General features: G+C 38.9%; 1 protein-coding gene across 1 annotated transcript in view; it reads left to right on the forward strand.

Moving 5' to 3' along the window:
- Positions 1 to 1,500: 1,500 nt before the first annotated feature.
- ptprua (protein tyrosine phosphatase receptor type Ua) overlaps positions 1,501 to 17,763 on the forward strand; it is a 404,456-nt gene continuing 388,193 nt past the window's right edge. The window contains exons 1-2 of the mRNA XM_073821437.1: positions 1,501 to 1,539; positions 1,660 to 2,281. Of these exons, the coding sequence (XP_073677538.1) occupies positions 1,501 to 1,539; positions 1,660 to 2,281 (661 nt within the window). The remainder of the gene's footprint in view (positions 1,540 to 1,659; positions 2,282 to 17,763) is intronic.

A 17,763-nucleotide genomic window follows, 5' to 3' on the forward strand; every position in this document is an offset into this window, starting at 1 on the left:
GGTCCTCGAGAGAGCCTCACCGCCTTCATTGAGTGGGTGACCGTGGACTTTGTGGACGACGACACCAGCCCCACTCTAGACCCGTGCCCAGCCTAACATTACCCTGCAGTGCAGAGCATTTGCCCTAGCCCACCGCCTTATCATATTATAGTCCCTCACGTCCGCTGCGTTCTCAAAATTCCAGCAATTTGATAGAATATCACCTAGAATATCTAGAATATCAAAATCAGCTGTGAGCGGCAAGACAGCGAAAACCAGATAAGTCCTCTCCAATCTGATTTTGTGGCAACTTGGAACTCTTGCATCTACGTCTGTTTGTTTCTTATTCCCAGGTCACCATAGCCACCAGATCCAGTCCGTATCCAGATCAGATGGTCACTGCAGTCCCCTGGCTCCAGTCCAAACCAAGAGCAGATGGTGGATCAACACCTACAGCCGAATGTCAGCGGATACCATGTCAACTAGTTGAGCCCCAGAGACAGATCATCAAGAAAGAACTCCTACCCTAAACGGCCACCGGCAGAAGGCCATGGGAACCAGATGAGTCCTCCCCAATTTGACTTTGTTGCAATATGGAACTCTTGCATTATTATTGACATTTTACTTTATTATTTTAATACTGTAAGGTTGCTTTGACACAACTTGCATTGTTAAAAGCGCTGTATAAATAATCTTGACTTGACTTGACTTGACTATAAGCCACAGCCTAAGCCTAAACCCAAGCCCAGAACAACTAAGCCATCACCATGTGGATCGACAGAGCTAAGGATCACCCCGGAGCCTGAGGCCGTCATGTCCGACCAGGTGCGAGAGCCAGCAACCAGGAGGAAATCACATTGGAGCTTGAGGATGCCAAGGAAGGCCCTACTCACCAGGGTTGGGGTCAATTCAGGAATGAACTCAACAATTCCAATTCAAAGAAGGAAATGGAATTGGAATTGGAATTCAACAACAATTACAGGAAACAGAGTTGGAATTGAACTGGAATTACAGGAGGCGTAATTCAATTCAGGGAAATTCCACTGAATTCCGTTTATTGTTGTTTCTGAGCATTTATTTGTGCATTTAGAGACATACATTTGAACTTTATTTATGATGCTTTACAAATACCAAGTACTGTATGAAATACAGTTGATCAAATGCAAGTATTAAAAATGAGAACTGTACATTATGAATTAATAATTGAATGACAGTGGTGATAAGTTTCTGGATGTACTATACATTCAGTATATGATTACCATATAATATATATCTATGTGAAGACATATGTGATTTACAATATTTAATGTACTAAACTACTAAGCAAATCAAGTCAAATAATTTTATTTAGCAACTCAAGTAGAATTTAGTGGAATTTATTTGATTTCAATTCTGTTTCCTGACATTCCAATTCCAATTCAATTCCAATTACATTTCCTGTCAGCTGCATGCAATTCCAATTCCAATTCCATTCCAGGAAGTGAATTGGAATTTACCATTCATTCTCAATTCAATTCATGAATGGCCCCAACCCTGCTACACACTGCACCTCCGCTGAGGGTGAGCTGAGTTTGGAACTGAAACAAATGGACCTAATACACTTTTATATGGATATATATGCAGACATGCCCCCTATTTTAACACCGTCATTTGAACTATCGGACTACCCTGAACCCTCAGAACCCTGCCATAAACTGCCTACCTGCCTGGATTTCTCACCCACCCTCCCTTCCTCTCTCTCTCTCTCTCTTGCTTCCTCCATTCAACCCTGCCGCCGCAGCTCTGTCACAGCTGTCTCCTGACAGCCCTTCAGTGCAGCCTCAGCCCACCATCTGTGCGGTGGGCGCACCTTGGGTCTGCCAGTCTCCATTGGCATCATGGCTAGAGAATCCCTTGTCTCCACCTACCGCCTCTGAGTCCCGGAGTCCGCCTCGGCCCTTCGACCCAGCGGCTCCAGGCTCCCTCATCTCCCCTGTCACCCATCGGCCCACCAGCTCCACCGGGCTCCCTTGGTCGGTCGTCGTCCCACCATCGCCTCAGGACTCCACTCCTCCGGCTGCGCCTCATTGCTTCGTCCCACCAGCTCCGTTGGACTCCTCCCTCCATCTCCGCCTTAGACCTCCGGATCTCCGCATCGGTCGCCTGAGCCTTGGGTTCCACTTTGGCCCTCCCAATCATCGGCTCTTCATCTCCTCCTTGGGCTCCACCTCCACCTGTTCTGCCTCTGTCATCAGCCCTTCCTCCACCATGCCTCCTCCCTCCATCGCCTCCACCGTGGGCTACCATCATGGCTGTGACCAGGGTCTCGCCTGGTTCCTCTTGCTCCTGGTCCCTTCTGTCTCCTCCCTGGCTCCTCACTCTGTCTGATCCGCCCTGGAGCCTTCTGTCTCCTCCTTGGCCCCTACCTCCTTCATCGTCTCCTTGGACTTTGTTGCTATACAGACTGTGTCCATTCCTTTTTTCTATAGCACGAGGCCACGCCTTCCGAGAGGGAGGAGAAATGTCACCCCCCTTTGGACTGTGTATATTGGTTTTCTCCCTCATGTGCCCATATTTGGTCCTTTCTGTTCCTGTCCTTGTCATGTGTGCTTATTAGTTAATCACCTACAACTGTCCTTGTATCATTAGCATCCCTTTATTTAGTTGGTTCAGTTCTGTGTTTAATTGTCCTGTCTTGTCAATGTATACGTTTGTTTACTACCCTCTCTGTGGATGTACATGGCTGGATTATATTAAAGACTTTGACGTTCATCTTCATGTTGTGCTTCTTTCTACATATAATGTGACAATTGTAGCAAATTGGCACAAAGGGGAAATTAATTATAATTGATAAAACTATTTTGGGAAATTGCTGACAAAATCAATCTTAGACGTTGCTGTAGTAACCTGAGGCCTGGCTGTGCATCTGGGTGTTAGCTGAAATTTGGGGGACAGTTTTTCTGGTACCTATTCTGCTTGCAGGGTGAGGGATATTGTGGATTATTTATTAAATATAACGAATAATTGCAGGCACTACAATTGTAATGGTAGGTAATCACTACAAATGGCAAAGACATCCTATCTTACTGTGTCTTTGCAAATTCAGAATTGATTTCATCCTTTGGATATGTTAAAAAAAAAAGGAAAAAGACACTTATTTTATTTAATATATTTTTAGTTCACACCTGTTTTAAACTGTAACAGACAACTCTAACCTTATTTTCATTATTCTGGTGTTGTATTAAAAATATACAATATTTAGCAAAATTTAGCTGTGAAAACTACTTGTTGTGAAAACCTGAGCTACTGAGCTAATGCATATAACGAATATATTTAAAGGAAAACTTACTCAAAAATTACCCCATTTATTCACCCTCAATCCATCGTGTATATCCCTTTCTTCTTTCAGATGAACACAGTCTGAGTTATATTAAATAATATCCTGGCTCACAGTGAATGGTGTCCAGGTTTTTGATGCTCCAAAAAGCATATCCAACCATCATAAAATACATTCATTTTGATGCCTTTGGGTAAATAAATGCCTTCTGAAGTGAAGAGATGGGTTTATGTAGAAAAATATTCATATTAAGTGAGAACTGACGGACATTAAAAAATATTTTAAGATGGATACTGATACAAATCTACAGTACAGCCAAAACAACTCAGTCAGTCAGTTCTCACCTAAGCTTCTGCTATGCCTACATCAGTGGCGGGCTGTGCATTTCATACCTCGGCCTTCAGTGGCGTCCTACTTGAATTAATCCATTCATTATGAATTAATATCATCATTATGATGCCTCGCAGGGTTGTAGTGTGATATGTATGTTGCACATGCTACGAAAAAATTGGTCTGTGTGATGAATAAATTTACCACATGAACACACCTGTGATAGTTTTGCGATGTATGTATTTGAGCCTGTTTAGAAACCTGCTTTCAAAGGGAACATTTAAAGACATGTTTTTAGTCCAAATTCACTTAATAATCAGTCGAGTGTTTGATATAACTTACTTTTGTGGTCTGATGTGGTTTCACATCAGAGAATGAGGCAGAAATCATGCTATTTTATAGTTTTCTGTATAGTGATAGAAGGCTAAGTTGATTAACATTGCATTATAAATATACTTTTATTCTTATAAAAATACCCAAGGTGGCTTGAAAGACACAGATAAACCATATATTGCTGCATTTATGTTTATTGTATTGACGTTTCATCAGGTAAAACATCTCTTACTGCATTTTATTCAGCTGCAGGGACAGCTGAATGCCTTGCCTTTGTCCATATAAGGCATTACCTGGGAAAGCATAAGTTATATTATTTCTGTGAGCCTCACTTTTTTGTTGCACAAGGGTGCCATCTGGCGATGAGTATGAATGAAAAATTAAATGGTCAGAAACATTCCTTCTTGAAAATGGCTTTGTAAGTATACAGTATGTCACAAAAGTGAGTATACCCCTCACATTTCAGCATCAATTTTAGTATGTCTTCTCAAGGGACAATACTATAGAACTGTAATTTGGATATATTTTAGAGTACTCAATGTGCAGCTTGTACGGCAGTATAGATTGACTTTCCTTTGAAAATTACTCAACATACAGCCATTATTGTCAAAATGGCAACAAAAGTGAGTACACACTAAGTTAACTGTGTCCAAAGTGTCAATATATTGTGTTAGCACCACTGTTATCTGGCACTGCCTTAATCATCCTGGGCTTGGAATTGACCAGAGCTGCACAGGTTGTTGCTGGGATCCTCTTCCATTTGGACATTAGACACATGGTGCTTCTCTATCTTACACCTGAGGATGCCCCACAGGTGCTTAATAGCATTCAGGTTTGGAAACATAATTGGCCACCCCATCACCTTCACCTTCAGCTTCCTCAGCAAGCCTGTTGTGATCTTGGTGGTGTGTCTGGGGTCGTTATCATGTTGGAAAACTGCCTTTCTGCCTAGTTTCTGAAGGAAAGCCATCATGCTCTGCTTCAGAATGTACAGTACATAATGGAAACCATGTTTCCCTCAATGAACTGCAGCTCCCCAGAACCAGCAGCACTCATGCAGCCCCAGACCATGATGCTACCACCACCATGCTTGACTGTTGGCAATACAAAGTTGTTTTGGTACTCCTCACCAGGGCATCGCCACACATGCTGGACACCATCTGAGCCAAACAAGTTTATCTTATAGTCTCATCAGACCACAGGACATGGTTCCAGTAATTCATGCTCTTGGACAGGATGTCTTCAGCAAACTGTTTGCATGCTTTCTTGTGAGCCAGCTTCAGAAGAGGCTTCCTTCTGGCACGACCACCTTGCAAACTGACTTGTTGCAGTGTTTGGCGTATGGTCTCAGCACTGACAAGCTGACCTTCTACTTCTGCAACCTCTTAAGCAATGATGGCAGCACTCATGCATCTGTTTTTTTGAAGCCAGGTTCTGCACCTGACGCACAGAACTTCATTGATCGACTGTTGCAAGGCCTGTTCCGAATGGAACCCATATTGCAAAACCTCTATATGATAATGCCTACTGTACTGTAACTCAAGGTGTTACTCAACTTGGTCATCTTTGTGGACAGCAACATATCTAATTCTCAAATCCTCAGAGAGTTCTTTGCCATGAGGCGCCATGTTGAACATCCAGTTGTCAATATTAGAGAATTGTACTCAAAGCACTAAATTTTACCTGCTCCAACACAACTTTGTATGGTCCTGTCAAGCAGACAAAAACATAAACATGATGAATAGGACATGTGGCTTTGCATGGTTAAACAATATACTGCTGTTATCACTTAGGGTGTACTCACTTTTTTTGCCAGGTTCAGTTTCTCTAACCGGAAACTCCCACCACCATTTCTACTTGTGCCTAACCAAACCCTTTGAGCATTCCTTAAGCTTGTTCACCTACCATTAAAATTATATAATATTGTAATTATATTGAAATCACTATTGAAATGCAATTATGTAGTTATTACAGTGTAATTACAATATTATTATATTCTGTAATTTCAAATTATAGGATGATCATTTCTTTGTCAAAGGGCAAGCACACAAAATCATCAGGAGATCAAGTAATTTTTTTCTTTACTGTATGCATTACTTTTATAATGAATGGATGCACTTTTTGAAGCTTTAAAAAGTCAAACACCATTCACTGACATTGCAAAGCAGAGAAGAGCCAGGATATTATTCAATATAACTCAGATTTTGTATATCTGACAGAAGAAAGACATATACACCAAGATGGCTTGGGGTGAGTTAATGGGATAGTTTTCATTTTTGGGTCAACTATTCCTTTAAATATTGACTACTTTTCAATTACTGTATTCTAAATTATTGTGAGATATTCATTAATATATTGCATTACGCCATTACAGCAATGTCATATTCATGACACAAATTTAAGATAATATATTATGTTGGATATGTTGACTTTTGATGTTTGATGAGATGTTGATTCTTTGTGTTTGTGTGACTCTGAGCTCTGTTGATAGTCTGAGAAGGTAGATGCACATGTTGAAGACTGAAGAGCATGTCTAGATTGAATCTTAACCTTAGTCTTGCGAAGCCAGACCTTCAGACTGACGGCTGAAGGTCTGGAATTCATGGCAGCTTTCATTGGCCAAGTCCCGCCCATAAGACCGTTTGATCGACATGTCAAACAACCAATCACAGTTCGTTTTGTTCAGCGTCACGTTTCGGTGCGTGGAAATGCCCCCACAACAACAAACTGGCGTGCAACAAGTCAGCCATTGAAATAACCAGCATTGAAAGATAACGAAGAAGAGGGAGAACAAGCAGTAAGTCAGTAATTTATTCGCAAACATCGCAAATGGCAATGGCAACAATGGCGTCTGCATAAGCACCTTTTAGCAAAACGCCGAGTAAATCAGTCTGCGCTTTGTTTCCCGGCGGACCGAAAATAAAACCGACACTCGCGTCTCCCGGAATTCCGGTCAAATTCAACTAATCAGATGACGACTTCGACATTCCTGAAGTGTTTCCAGTTAAGTGTACCATATGCATCAGACGTTCAGCCAACGTTCCGTGGGCGTGACGTCTGAGGCTAAGACTATCTTAACCTTGACTTGGCTCTTATCAGCTCACATGCTGTGAGGCTTCATTTAAATAGAAGAGAAGCATTAATCACTCAGCACCAGTTGAGGAGACTCTTCACTTTCATCAGATGACCCTCTCTTGATCACTTCAAATGCTGAGCTAAATCCTGCACCAACTTGAGGTCTGAATGCAGCTATGTTGAATATTACCTTGACCGAAGCATGTCAGAATCAGTAATGAGCGGAGTGAATGCTGGGATAAATGCTCAGTAAAATATGCTGAACTTTTCCATGGAATCCTACACATATTTAACCACTCAGCTTATGGGCTCGACGATATTAACATAAATATGAATTCATGCATATTTCAAATCAGGACCAGCAAGTTATGGGAATAATCAACTTGCATCAATTGCAGCCGGGCCATCTGGAGGAAGTTAGAGCGTTCACTGACAATGAATAGATTTGCACAATAGCGCAATACATACTGAAGGTGAAATAGGTTAATGAGTTATGAAGGAATCTGAATTTTCTATGGCGTGGTCACAGCTATTTCTCCCATAAGAGGCGTCGCATTGCAAAAATTTTGTTTTGGATAATACAATTTTTTCAATCACTTCTAGTTCTGCTTGAAGGAACAAAAGAATCTAAATTCACTGAGCATGGGTGAGTAAATGCTATTCAGATGTTTAATTACAGTTGCGTTTTCCTCCGTCCCCAGAGCGTGGCTCTCCTTACAGCCATAACAATTGCATTTAGAGTGGAAGAAACAATGTCAGAACAGTTTAGGGTCCTCAAGACTAAAAAACCAACAGCACTAAGAATAGACATGACACTTTAGGAATCAGCAGTATGCTGTATGGATTCAGCACAACCAGGTTATGACGGTTTGATATGTATGTATGATTTTATGAAACACAAGTGAACAGCTCTTTTCAAACAGCTCATTATGACTATAACTGTAAAGCCATGCAAATAAATGTAATTGTATAGTTATTTAGTTATTACAGTGTAATTACAATATTATGATATTCTGTACTACATTTATGCTGTTTCTTCCCGTTTATTATATTAACTAATTCTATTATTAACTACCTATATTAACTAAAATGACTAACTGGAAATAAAAATTCATTTAAAAAAGCTAAAATTAAATTAAATTAAATTAAAATCATAAATAAATGAAATCAAGAAAAAACTGAAAATCAATTGGAAAAACTGAAAATATATAAAATTTAAAAAAATCTATTAATAAAACATTTACATTGAAACACTAAAATGACTAACTAGAAAAATAATAATTTAATAAATTAATTGATAAAGTAATTAAATAAATAAATATGACCAAAGGTGACAAAATCACATCGAAAAATTACAATAAATATAAAGTAAAATTCAATTTAAAACTGAATATATATATATGTGTGTGTATGTGTGTGTATGTGTGTACGTATATATATATATATATATATATATATATATATATATATATATATATATACAAATATAGACAAAATCACATAAATAAATAAAATCAAGCAAAAATATATAGAAAATTGAAAATATATATATAAAAAATTCAAATAAAAATATTAAAACATTTAAATTAAAATAAATATGGTGACAAAATCACACAAGAAATTACAATAAATAAATACATTTAAAGTAAAATTCAATTTAAAATTTAAAAAAAAATACATAGACAAAATCACATAACAAATTTATAAAATAAATAAATAAAATCAAGTAAAAATCAACTGGAAATAAAAACAAATAAAACAATATAATAACAATAAATTAAGCTAGGTAGTAGTCTCGCGTAGCCAGACCTTCAGACTGACGGCTGAAGGTCTGGTATTCATGGCAGCTTTCATTGGCCAAGGCCCGCCCATAAGGCCGTTTGACTGACATGTAAAACAACCAATCACAGTTTGTTTCGTTCAGCGTCACGTTTCGGGGCGTAGAAATGCCCCCACAACAACAGACGGGCATGCAACAAGTCAGTCACTGAAATAACCAGCATTGAAAGTTAACGAAGAAGAGGGAGAACAAGCAGTAAGTCAGTAATTTGTACGCGAACGTCGCAAATGTGTATGACAACAATGGCGCCTGCATAAGCACCTTTTAGCAAAACTCGAGTAAATCAGTCTGCGCTTTGTTTCCCGGCGGACCGAAAATAAACGCGACACTCGCGTGTTCCGGAAATCCGATCAAATTCAACTAATCAGATGACGACTTCGACATTCCTGAAGTGTTTCCAGTTAAGTGTACCATATGCATCAGACGTTTAGCCAACGTTCCGTGGGCGTGACGTCTGAGGCTGAGACTAGCTAGGTAGTAATATAAAAATAATTAATTACATAATTTTAAAAAAAATATGACAAGAGGTGACAAAATCACATCGAAAAAATACAATAAACAGATAAATATAATGTAAAATTCAATTTAAAAAAAAAAAAAAAATATATATATATATATATATATATATATATATATATATATATATATATATAATAAAACATTTACATTGAAACACTAAAATTACTAATGTCATGATGTCGCTGTTCCCCTTGCACTGCACTCCCCTGACTGTTCACGTCTGTCTTGTCATTAGCACTGATTTCACTCACAGCTGTTCACTATCTGGACTATAAGAACTCTCACTTCCCACTCCTGCTTCATGTCTGCATTGTCTTTTGTCTTGCATGTTATTTTGTGTGTTCCTGATCTGGCCTTGACCGTGTTCCCTGTTTTGGTTTATTTAGTATTCAGTTTATGTCGTGTTGCGCCGAGTTGGCCTTTTGGTTTTGTCTTGTTTGTTATTATTTTCATTAAAAAAATTACTTTCCAGCATTTGGACCCAGACCCCTTTTGTTATACGTGACAACTAACTGGAAATAAAAGCTAAAATAATATAATTAAATTAAAAAATTAAATCAATAAATATGACAAAAGGTGACAAAATCACATCGCGAAATTACAATAAATAAATATAAAGTAAAATTCAATTTTAAACTGGAAAAAAAAAATAATACTTTAGCCTAGCCTGAAGTTTTGAATTAGTTGTAAAAGCTTGAAGTTTGAAACAGTTTTAAAGTTTGCACAATTAGATAGATTATGAATTGTACTTATTAAGATGAATAATAATGTCATCTTTGAGCTGTGAAGAGAAGGAAATGAGGTGTAGAAGTATAAACACATACAACCCACAAAGTTGACTATGGACTACATTTATGCGGTTTCAAAAATATAAATATTAGATGAAAAATGTTAACACTGAAGCACTAAAATTACTGGGAATAAAAACCAAAACTGGTACTAAAATAAAATTATAAATAAAAAACATGACAAAATTGCTAAAAACTAAAAAATAACAGACAACTAATATTCAATTGAAATCTGAAAATAATAACATTTTAAAATGATCATTGAGTTGTAAAGAAAAAAAAAAGGAAATATACAGCCCACAAAGCCACAGGACTATAGCTGTGCAGAGTCACAGCAGTGTGTTTCCATGATGGTGATTCAAACTGACTGTTAGGAAAGACTGTTGATTGGGGACTTTTTCTTTAAGAACTGAAGAAGCTTTTTCAGTGAGACAATAAGAGACAGCTTGAGGACATTAAGGGAGGAATTACACAAACAAATTGAAGACGGGAGGATGTAGACGGCTGTGTGATTACAGCTGAGAAGATAATAAACAGAGAAACATTGACAAAGACAGAGCGAAACCTTGTTAGATGCTGTGGGAAACACGTCATTTACCTCCTCACCCTCCACCGAGACCCTTCAGAAGCGCAGGGTGCCGAAGACGAGTGCCAGTCAGCTGTGTGTGCCTCTCCAGCATATGTTGAGCATCTCTTGGGGTTTGTGAAGCTGTGCCAGCTCTGATAGCATGCACTCATCCAGCAGAGCCATGACGGTCACTTCTCACAGCATGAACACCTAAAACATGCTGAGCACTGGCCTTTCTGTGCTTTTGAAGGTCACTTTTACACATTTTTAATCTTTTTAAAGTTATTAAAGGTGTATGCTGGTCAGTTTGATAACGGTTAGATCATTCTTATACTCATATTATTATATTGCATAGCCACAAGCACAAGTGTGCCTTTTCTACTTCAAACACAGATGTAAACAAAGTCATTACTGTGGATGAAAAAAAAACTGAAATTACTAAAAGGAGTAATTAATGTAAGAAATGCAAAATGCATGTTATTTGTTATTTAGTAGCCTACTGATCTGAAAAAAAAAATAAATAAATAAAAAATAAAACGTTTACAGTCTACAAGAGAAAATAAAGGTTGAATTTTTAAAAACGACCCTGTTCAAAAGTTTACATACACTTGATTCTTAATACTGTGTTTTAACCTGAAAGACCCAGAGATGGGGGTGAAAACTTTTGAAAAGAATGGAGATGTGTACATTTTTCTTATTTTGCCTAAATATCGTATTTTTTCATTTAGTACTGCCTTTCAGAAGCAACAGAAGATACTTACATGTTCCCCAGAAGACAAAATAAGTATTGACCCTGACCTTCAGATTCAAAAAGTTTTCACCCCCTGCTCTAAATGCATTGTGTTTCCTTCTGAAGCATCAGTGAACGCTTCTGTAATAGTTGCATATGAATCCCTCAGTTGTCCTCAGTGTGAAAAGATGGATCTCAAAATCATACAGTCATTGCTGGGGTTCAAATACACAAAAATGCTGGAAAACCAAAGAATTTGTGGGACCTGAAGGATTTTTCTGAAGAACAGCAGGCAGTTTAACTGTTCAGGACAAACAAGGGACTCATGAACCACTATCACTAAATAAAAAACACAGCTGTGGATCATTCAGGTAACAACACAGTATTAAGAATCAAGGGTATGTAAACTTTTGAACAGGGTCATTTAAAAAAAAAAAAAAAACTGTTAGTTTCTCTTGTGGACTATATAAACATCTTTCATGTGAAATATCTTATTCAGGGCAGTACTAAATAATAAAAAGAACATACATTTTGAATGATGTCTCTTATTTTGATCAAGTAATTAACATTTTGCAGATTCTGCAAGGTGCATGTAAACTTTTGACTTCATCTGTATATATTATATTATATTGTATTATATGCTTTAACCTTTAAACCTATAAACTTAAACCTATACTTGGGTTTTTAGATCATAATTAACACCTTTATTTTATTTTATTATTGATTTCAGATTTCACTGACATTTGTACAAAATATCATGTTAACTTATTGAATGGCACCTTAATCACTAGATCACAGCCCCAACCACCTCAACAAAACACTCTATAGATATATTTTTCATGTCTATAAGCAGTATACACAGAGTTTTGAAAGCGCATCCTGTTTGCTTTCATTATTTTACAAAGGCGCAACATTTCGTGCCCACATTGAGTGCCCACAAAGTCTTTACAGATTCTAATGATGTATTATTTTATCTGTATGACCAAAAATGATGGGAGTATTTTAAGAGCAAGAGACCACACCGGCATCTCCATCCGTCATGCCATAAGTGCACTACTGTTCAGCTTCCAATAGCGCACTTTTTTTTTTTTTAATCGAGTCAATAAATGATGGGTGAGCGTTCGGATGTCCTGCCTGATGTACTATATTACCACATAGGGGGCAGCCGTGGCCTAATGGTTAGAGCGTCGGACTTGTAACTCAAAGGTTGCAGGTTCGAGTCTCAGGTCCGGCAGGGATTGTAGGTGGGGGGAGTGAATAACCAGTACTCTCTTCACCCTCAATACCACGACTGAGGTGAGTCCCTTGAGCGGGAGTCCCTCCCCTGCCCACTGCTCCGGGTGTGTGTTCACGGTGTGTGTGTGTTCACTACTGTGTGTGTGCACTTGGATGGGTTAAATGCAGAGCACAAAGTCCTAGTATGGGTCACCGTACTTGGCCTCACTTCACCTCCTTTCCTTTTTTTTCCATAGACCAGCCATTAACGATCTGTCTGTCATGGACTCTTTGACTTCGCCACTTCCTGAGGAATTTTGACTTAAAATTTAGGTCGACCAAGCCTCTTCTCGTCTAAGTCTAGTTCGCTCTGCCACTGGATTTAGTGCCTTCAAATTGTCTAAAGACACAACAGTGAATAAAAATAATAAATTTAGTCTCTCTGACCAACCTCAGAGTTTCAGATGCGGCCTTAAAGGGATAGTACACCCAAATATGAAAATTACCCCCATGATTTACTCACTGTTTATAAAGTTGTGTATATGGATATTTTTCTTACACAAATGCATCGATTCTTTTCAGAAGGTATTTATTAGCCTCCCGGAGCCGTGTGGAGTTCTTTTATGATGGATGGATGCACTTTATTGGACTTCAAAATCCCAACACCCTTTCACTTTCATGATAAAGCTTGGAAGAGCCAGGACATTTTGTAAATGTAACTGATTGTATTTGTCTGAAAGAAGAATACTGAAGTCTGAAGTCTGCATATGCTGGTTAGGTAGGTTTTGATGCTGGTATGCGGGTTTAAGGTGGTCCTTAGCTGGTTTATGCTGGTCTTTAGCTGGTTTATGCTGGTCTTTAGCTGGTTTATGCTGGTCCTTAGCTGGTTTATGCTGGTCATTTACTGGTTTATGCTGGTCTTTAGCTGGTTTATTCTGGTCATTTACTGGTTTATGCTGGTCCTTAGCTGGTTTATGCTGGTCATTTACTGGTTTATGCTGGTCTTTAGCTGGTTTATTCTGGTCATTTACTGGTTTATGCTGGTCCTTAGCTGGTTTATGCTGGTCCTTAGCTGGTTTATGCTGGTCATTTACTGGTTTATGCTGGTCTTTAGCTGGTTTATGCTGGTCCTTAGCTGGTTTATGCTGGTCATTTACTGGTTTAAGCTGGTCTTTAGCTGGTTTATTCTGGTCATTTACTGGTTTATGCTGGTCCTTTGCTGGTTTATGCTGGTCCTTAGCTGGTTTATGCTGGTGCTTATCTGGTTAATGCTGGTCCTTAGTTGGTTTATGCTGGTGCTTATCTGGTTAATGCTGGTCCTTTGCTGGTTTATGCTGGTCTTTGACCAGCTAAAACCAGCATCCCAGCATCAAAACCTACCTAACCAGCATATGCTGGTCTTTAGATATGTCTGTAATAGAGGGAATGGCCTCTCTTATTTTTTTTTTTTCCTTCTGGTTGGATGGTGGATTAAAGTTTGATTGAGGAGATGTTGTCTCTTGTTGTCTCTGTTTTGGGATGCACTGCGGTGAGTGTCAAGCTCAACACAGAGCACATGTTGCTTAGCAGAGCTGCTAAGTAGCAGAGGGAGAGGGAGACATGGACAGAAAGAGAATTCATATATTGTGAAAACACAGAGGATTGGGAAGGTGTTTGGTAGCACAAGCACCCTCTGAATACTGATGGAGAATGTGTGCCGTGGGTCTGACGCTCAACATCCCGGTCTGTCAGCTCTGCTAAGGGGACAGTTTGTGTGTGCGTCTGTGTGTGTGTGTGTGTGTGTGTGTGTAGTTGGTATCATGCATCTTAATGCAAACCAGGCGTGTCGTACTGACAGCACAGAGCAGCATTCTTCACAGGAAGCTGACAGGAAGGAGACAAATACTGGAGCCCACCAGGTCCTACCACCCCCCTCTAGCTTCTCTTTCTCATCAGCATCATTTATTTTCATGAGTGAAGGAATGGCTCCACTGATAGCCAGCCTACACAAGACACATGCACATATATATAACCACAAACCCTAAAGCAAACTGCTGTTATCTTCTGTCTACACAGGAAGATGATTTTTAAGGCAAACAGAAGAAAACAGACCAAAATAGTAAAAAACAAGCTGATTTGACTGATTTAAAATGCACTAAATAGGCAGCAACACACTTTAAGAGTCGCTACACAAATAGCTTGAGTGATACTCAAATGAGTATTATATAAGAAAATAGTTAAGGTGGTTTGATGGTGTTAGCTGGTTGTTAGTCTCGCGTAGCCAGACCTTCAGACTGACGGCTGACTGACGGCTGAAGGTCTGGAATTCATGGCAGCTTTGATTGGCCAAGGCCCGCCCATAAGGCTGTTTGACCGACATGTCAAACAACCAATCACAGTTCGTTTCATTCAGCGTCACGTTTCGGGGCATGGAAATGCCCCCACAACAACAGACGGGCATGCAACAGTCAGTCACTGAAATAACCAGCATTGAAAGTTAAATAAGAAGAGGGAGAACAAGCAGTAAGTCAGTAATTTGTTCGTGAACGTCGTAAATGTGTATAACAACAATGGCATCTGCATAAGCACGTTTTATTATTATTATTATTATTTAAATGTAATATTGTAGTTTTCACCTTTTGCTTTCATCTAGAGAGGCTCACACTGGTAAAAGGGTTTGTTGCAAAGCATTCTGGGACTGTGTCACTATATTGAAACCTGTTTCTGACAATAGATTAAAAGATAATTAGATAAAGATAAAAGTTAATTAAGTTGGCTTGGGAAAGCCAATTTACTGAAATCCTATTTAAACTTATTATTCTTCTTCTTATTATTATTATTTTTCTGGCCACAAAATTTTTAGACACTAACTCCTAGACCGTTCAAGCTACATACTCCAAACTCGGGTCAGATCTTCATAATGTTCTGACTAACGGTGCGTTCACACTGGCACGAAGCGAGCGGGGCGAAGCGAGCTTTTTCAATTCATTCATGTGGAAGTTGAGCGTAAACGGTTGCGTGGTGCATTTTGGGATTGGAAGCGTTGCGGAGAAAGCGTTGAGAGCGGCTGAGAGCGTCAAAAGGTTGGGCATTCCTCAACTTTATGCAAATTTCGAGCGCAAAACGCCGGCGACAACCAATCGCTGTGAAGAGTAGGCAAGGCAAGATTATGACGCGTGTTTCTGAAACTGGTGGATTACTGAGCTGAAATCACATATTATTGAAAAAGTCAAGCAGAAGTAAATGTACTTTGCATGTTTTCATTATATGCTACAGTTTAGTTTTCGAACCGCCGTTAAAAGAAGACAATGGAACATAAATAGGGTGTGAACATTGTTTTTCAGAGGTGTGCTCAGCCCTAAATTAGACACTCCCCAAAGCAGTGGCGTTGTAGCGTTGCTAGCGGCACTGAGCGTGGATTTGACGCTGTAGTGTGAACGCACCGTAATGGTGCGTTCACACCAGACGCGAATGAAGCGGCAAGCGCGAGTGATTTACATGTTAAGTCAATGCAAAGACGCGAATAGCCATCCTGCGGCGCGAAACGCGCGAATGAGGCGGCGCGCATTGAGCATTTCAAGCGATTGCCGCGCCATTCGCGCGAATTGCGCGAAACGCGTGAGTTCAAAAATCTGAACTTTGGCGAAAATCCGCGCCGCGTTAACCAATCAGGAGCTTGCTCTAGTAGTGACAGAGGCAGAAATCCGAAACAACAATGGAGGACAAAATCACCGTTGCTGTCTGTGGTTACTCGGAGCTGTACGATACATCTTTGGACTTTTGTAGAAACAGGAATAAAAAGGATCTTGGTAGGAAGAAAGTGAATGAAGAGGTCGGACAATCTGGTAAGTTTTAAAAAACGCTCTTTACTCAATTTGACCTACATATACATACATATTGAGACTACAAGCAAGTTAAAGCTGGCAAATTGAGCTCATTCACCTATTTTACAACTACTTTCCAGCTGACGAGTGGCAGAAGCCCCTCCCATGATGCGAATTCGCATCTGTTGTGAAGAAAATGTCACGCGCGAATGGCGCGAGTAAACTCAAATGTTCAAGCGTTCAACTACACGCGAATAGCACGTTTTTTTCCGCGCAAGTCGCGTCCGGTGTGAACGGACCATTAGATTGCTATATCTTTTCAGACTGGTTTGAGTTACGGTTTTCTTAAAAATTAATATTAAAAATCATAAAAAGGTCCCATAGACTTTCATTGACCAAAAGTCCATGGCTGTTTGAACTATGTTTAATGTAAACTGCTAGAAGCCATTGATACTCAATTAAGCTTTAAGCTATCTATGTTCTATCTATCTATCTATCTATCTATCTATCTATCTATCTATCTATCTATCTATCTATCTATCTATCTATCTATCTATCTATCTATCTATCTATCTGTCTGTCTGTCTGTCTGTCTGTCTGTCTGTCTGTCTGTCTGTCTGTCTGTCTTCAAACCTTATCTATCTATCTATCTATCTATCTATCTATCTATCTATCTATCTATCTATCTATCTATCTATCTATCTATCTATCTGTCTGTCTGTCTGTCTGTCTGTCTGTCTGTCTGTCTGTCTGTCTGTCTGTCTGTCTGTCTGTCTGTCTGTCTTCAAACCTTATCTATCTATCTATCTATCTATCTATCTATCTATCTATCTATCTATCTATCTATCTATCTATCTATCTATCTATCTATCTATCTGTCTGTCTGTCTGTCTGTCTGTCTATCTATCTATCTATCTATCTATCTATCTATCTATCTATCTATCTTCAAACCTTATCTATCTATCTATCTATCTATCTATCTATCTATCTATCTATCTATCTATCTATCTATCTATCTATCTATCTATCTGTCTGTCTGTCTGTCTGTCTGTCTTCAAACCTTATCTATCTATCTATATCTATCTATCTATCTATCTATCTATCTATCTATCTATCTATCTATCTATCTATCTATCTATCTATCTATCTATCTATCTTCAAACCTTATCTATCTATCTATCTATCTATCTATCTATCTATCTATCTATCTATCTATCTATCTATCTGTCTGTCTGTCTGTCTGTCTGTCTGTCTGTCTGTCTGTCTG

The sequence above is a fragment of the Garra rufa genome, chromosome 17 (genome assembly GCF_049309525.1).
Source record: "Garra rufa chromosome 17, GarRuf1.0, whole genome shotgun sequence".
NCBI classification, from domain to species: domain Eukaryota; kingdom Metazoa; phylum Chordata; class Actinopteri; order Cypriniformes; family Cyprinidae; genus Garra; species Garra rufa.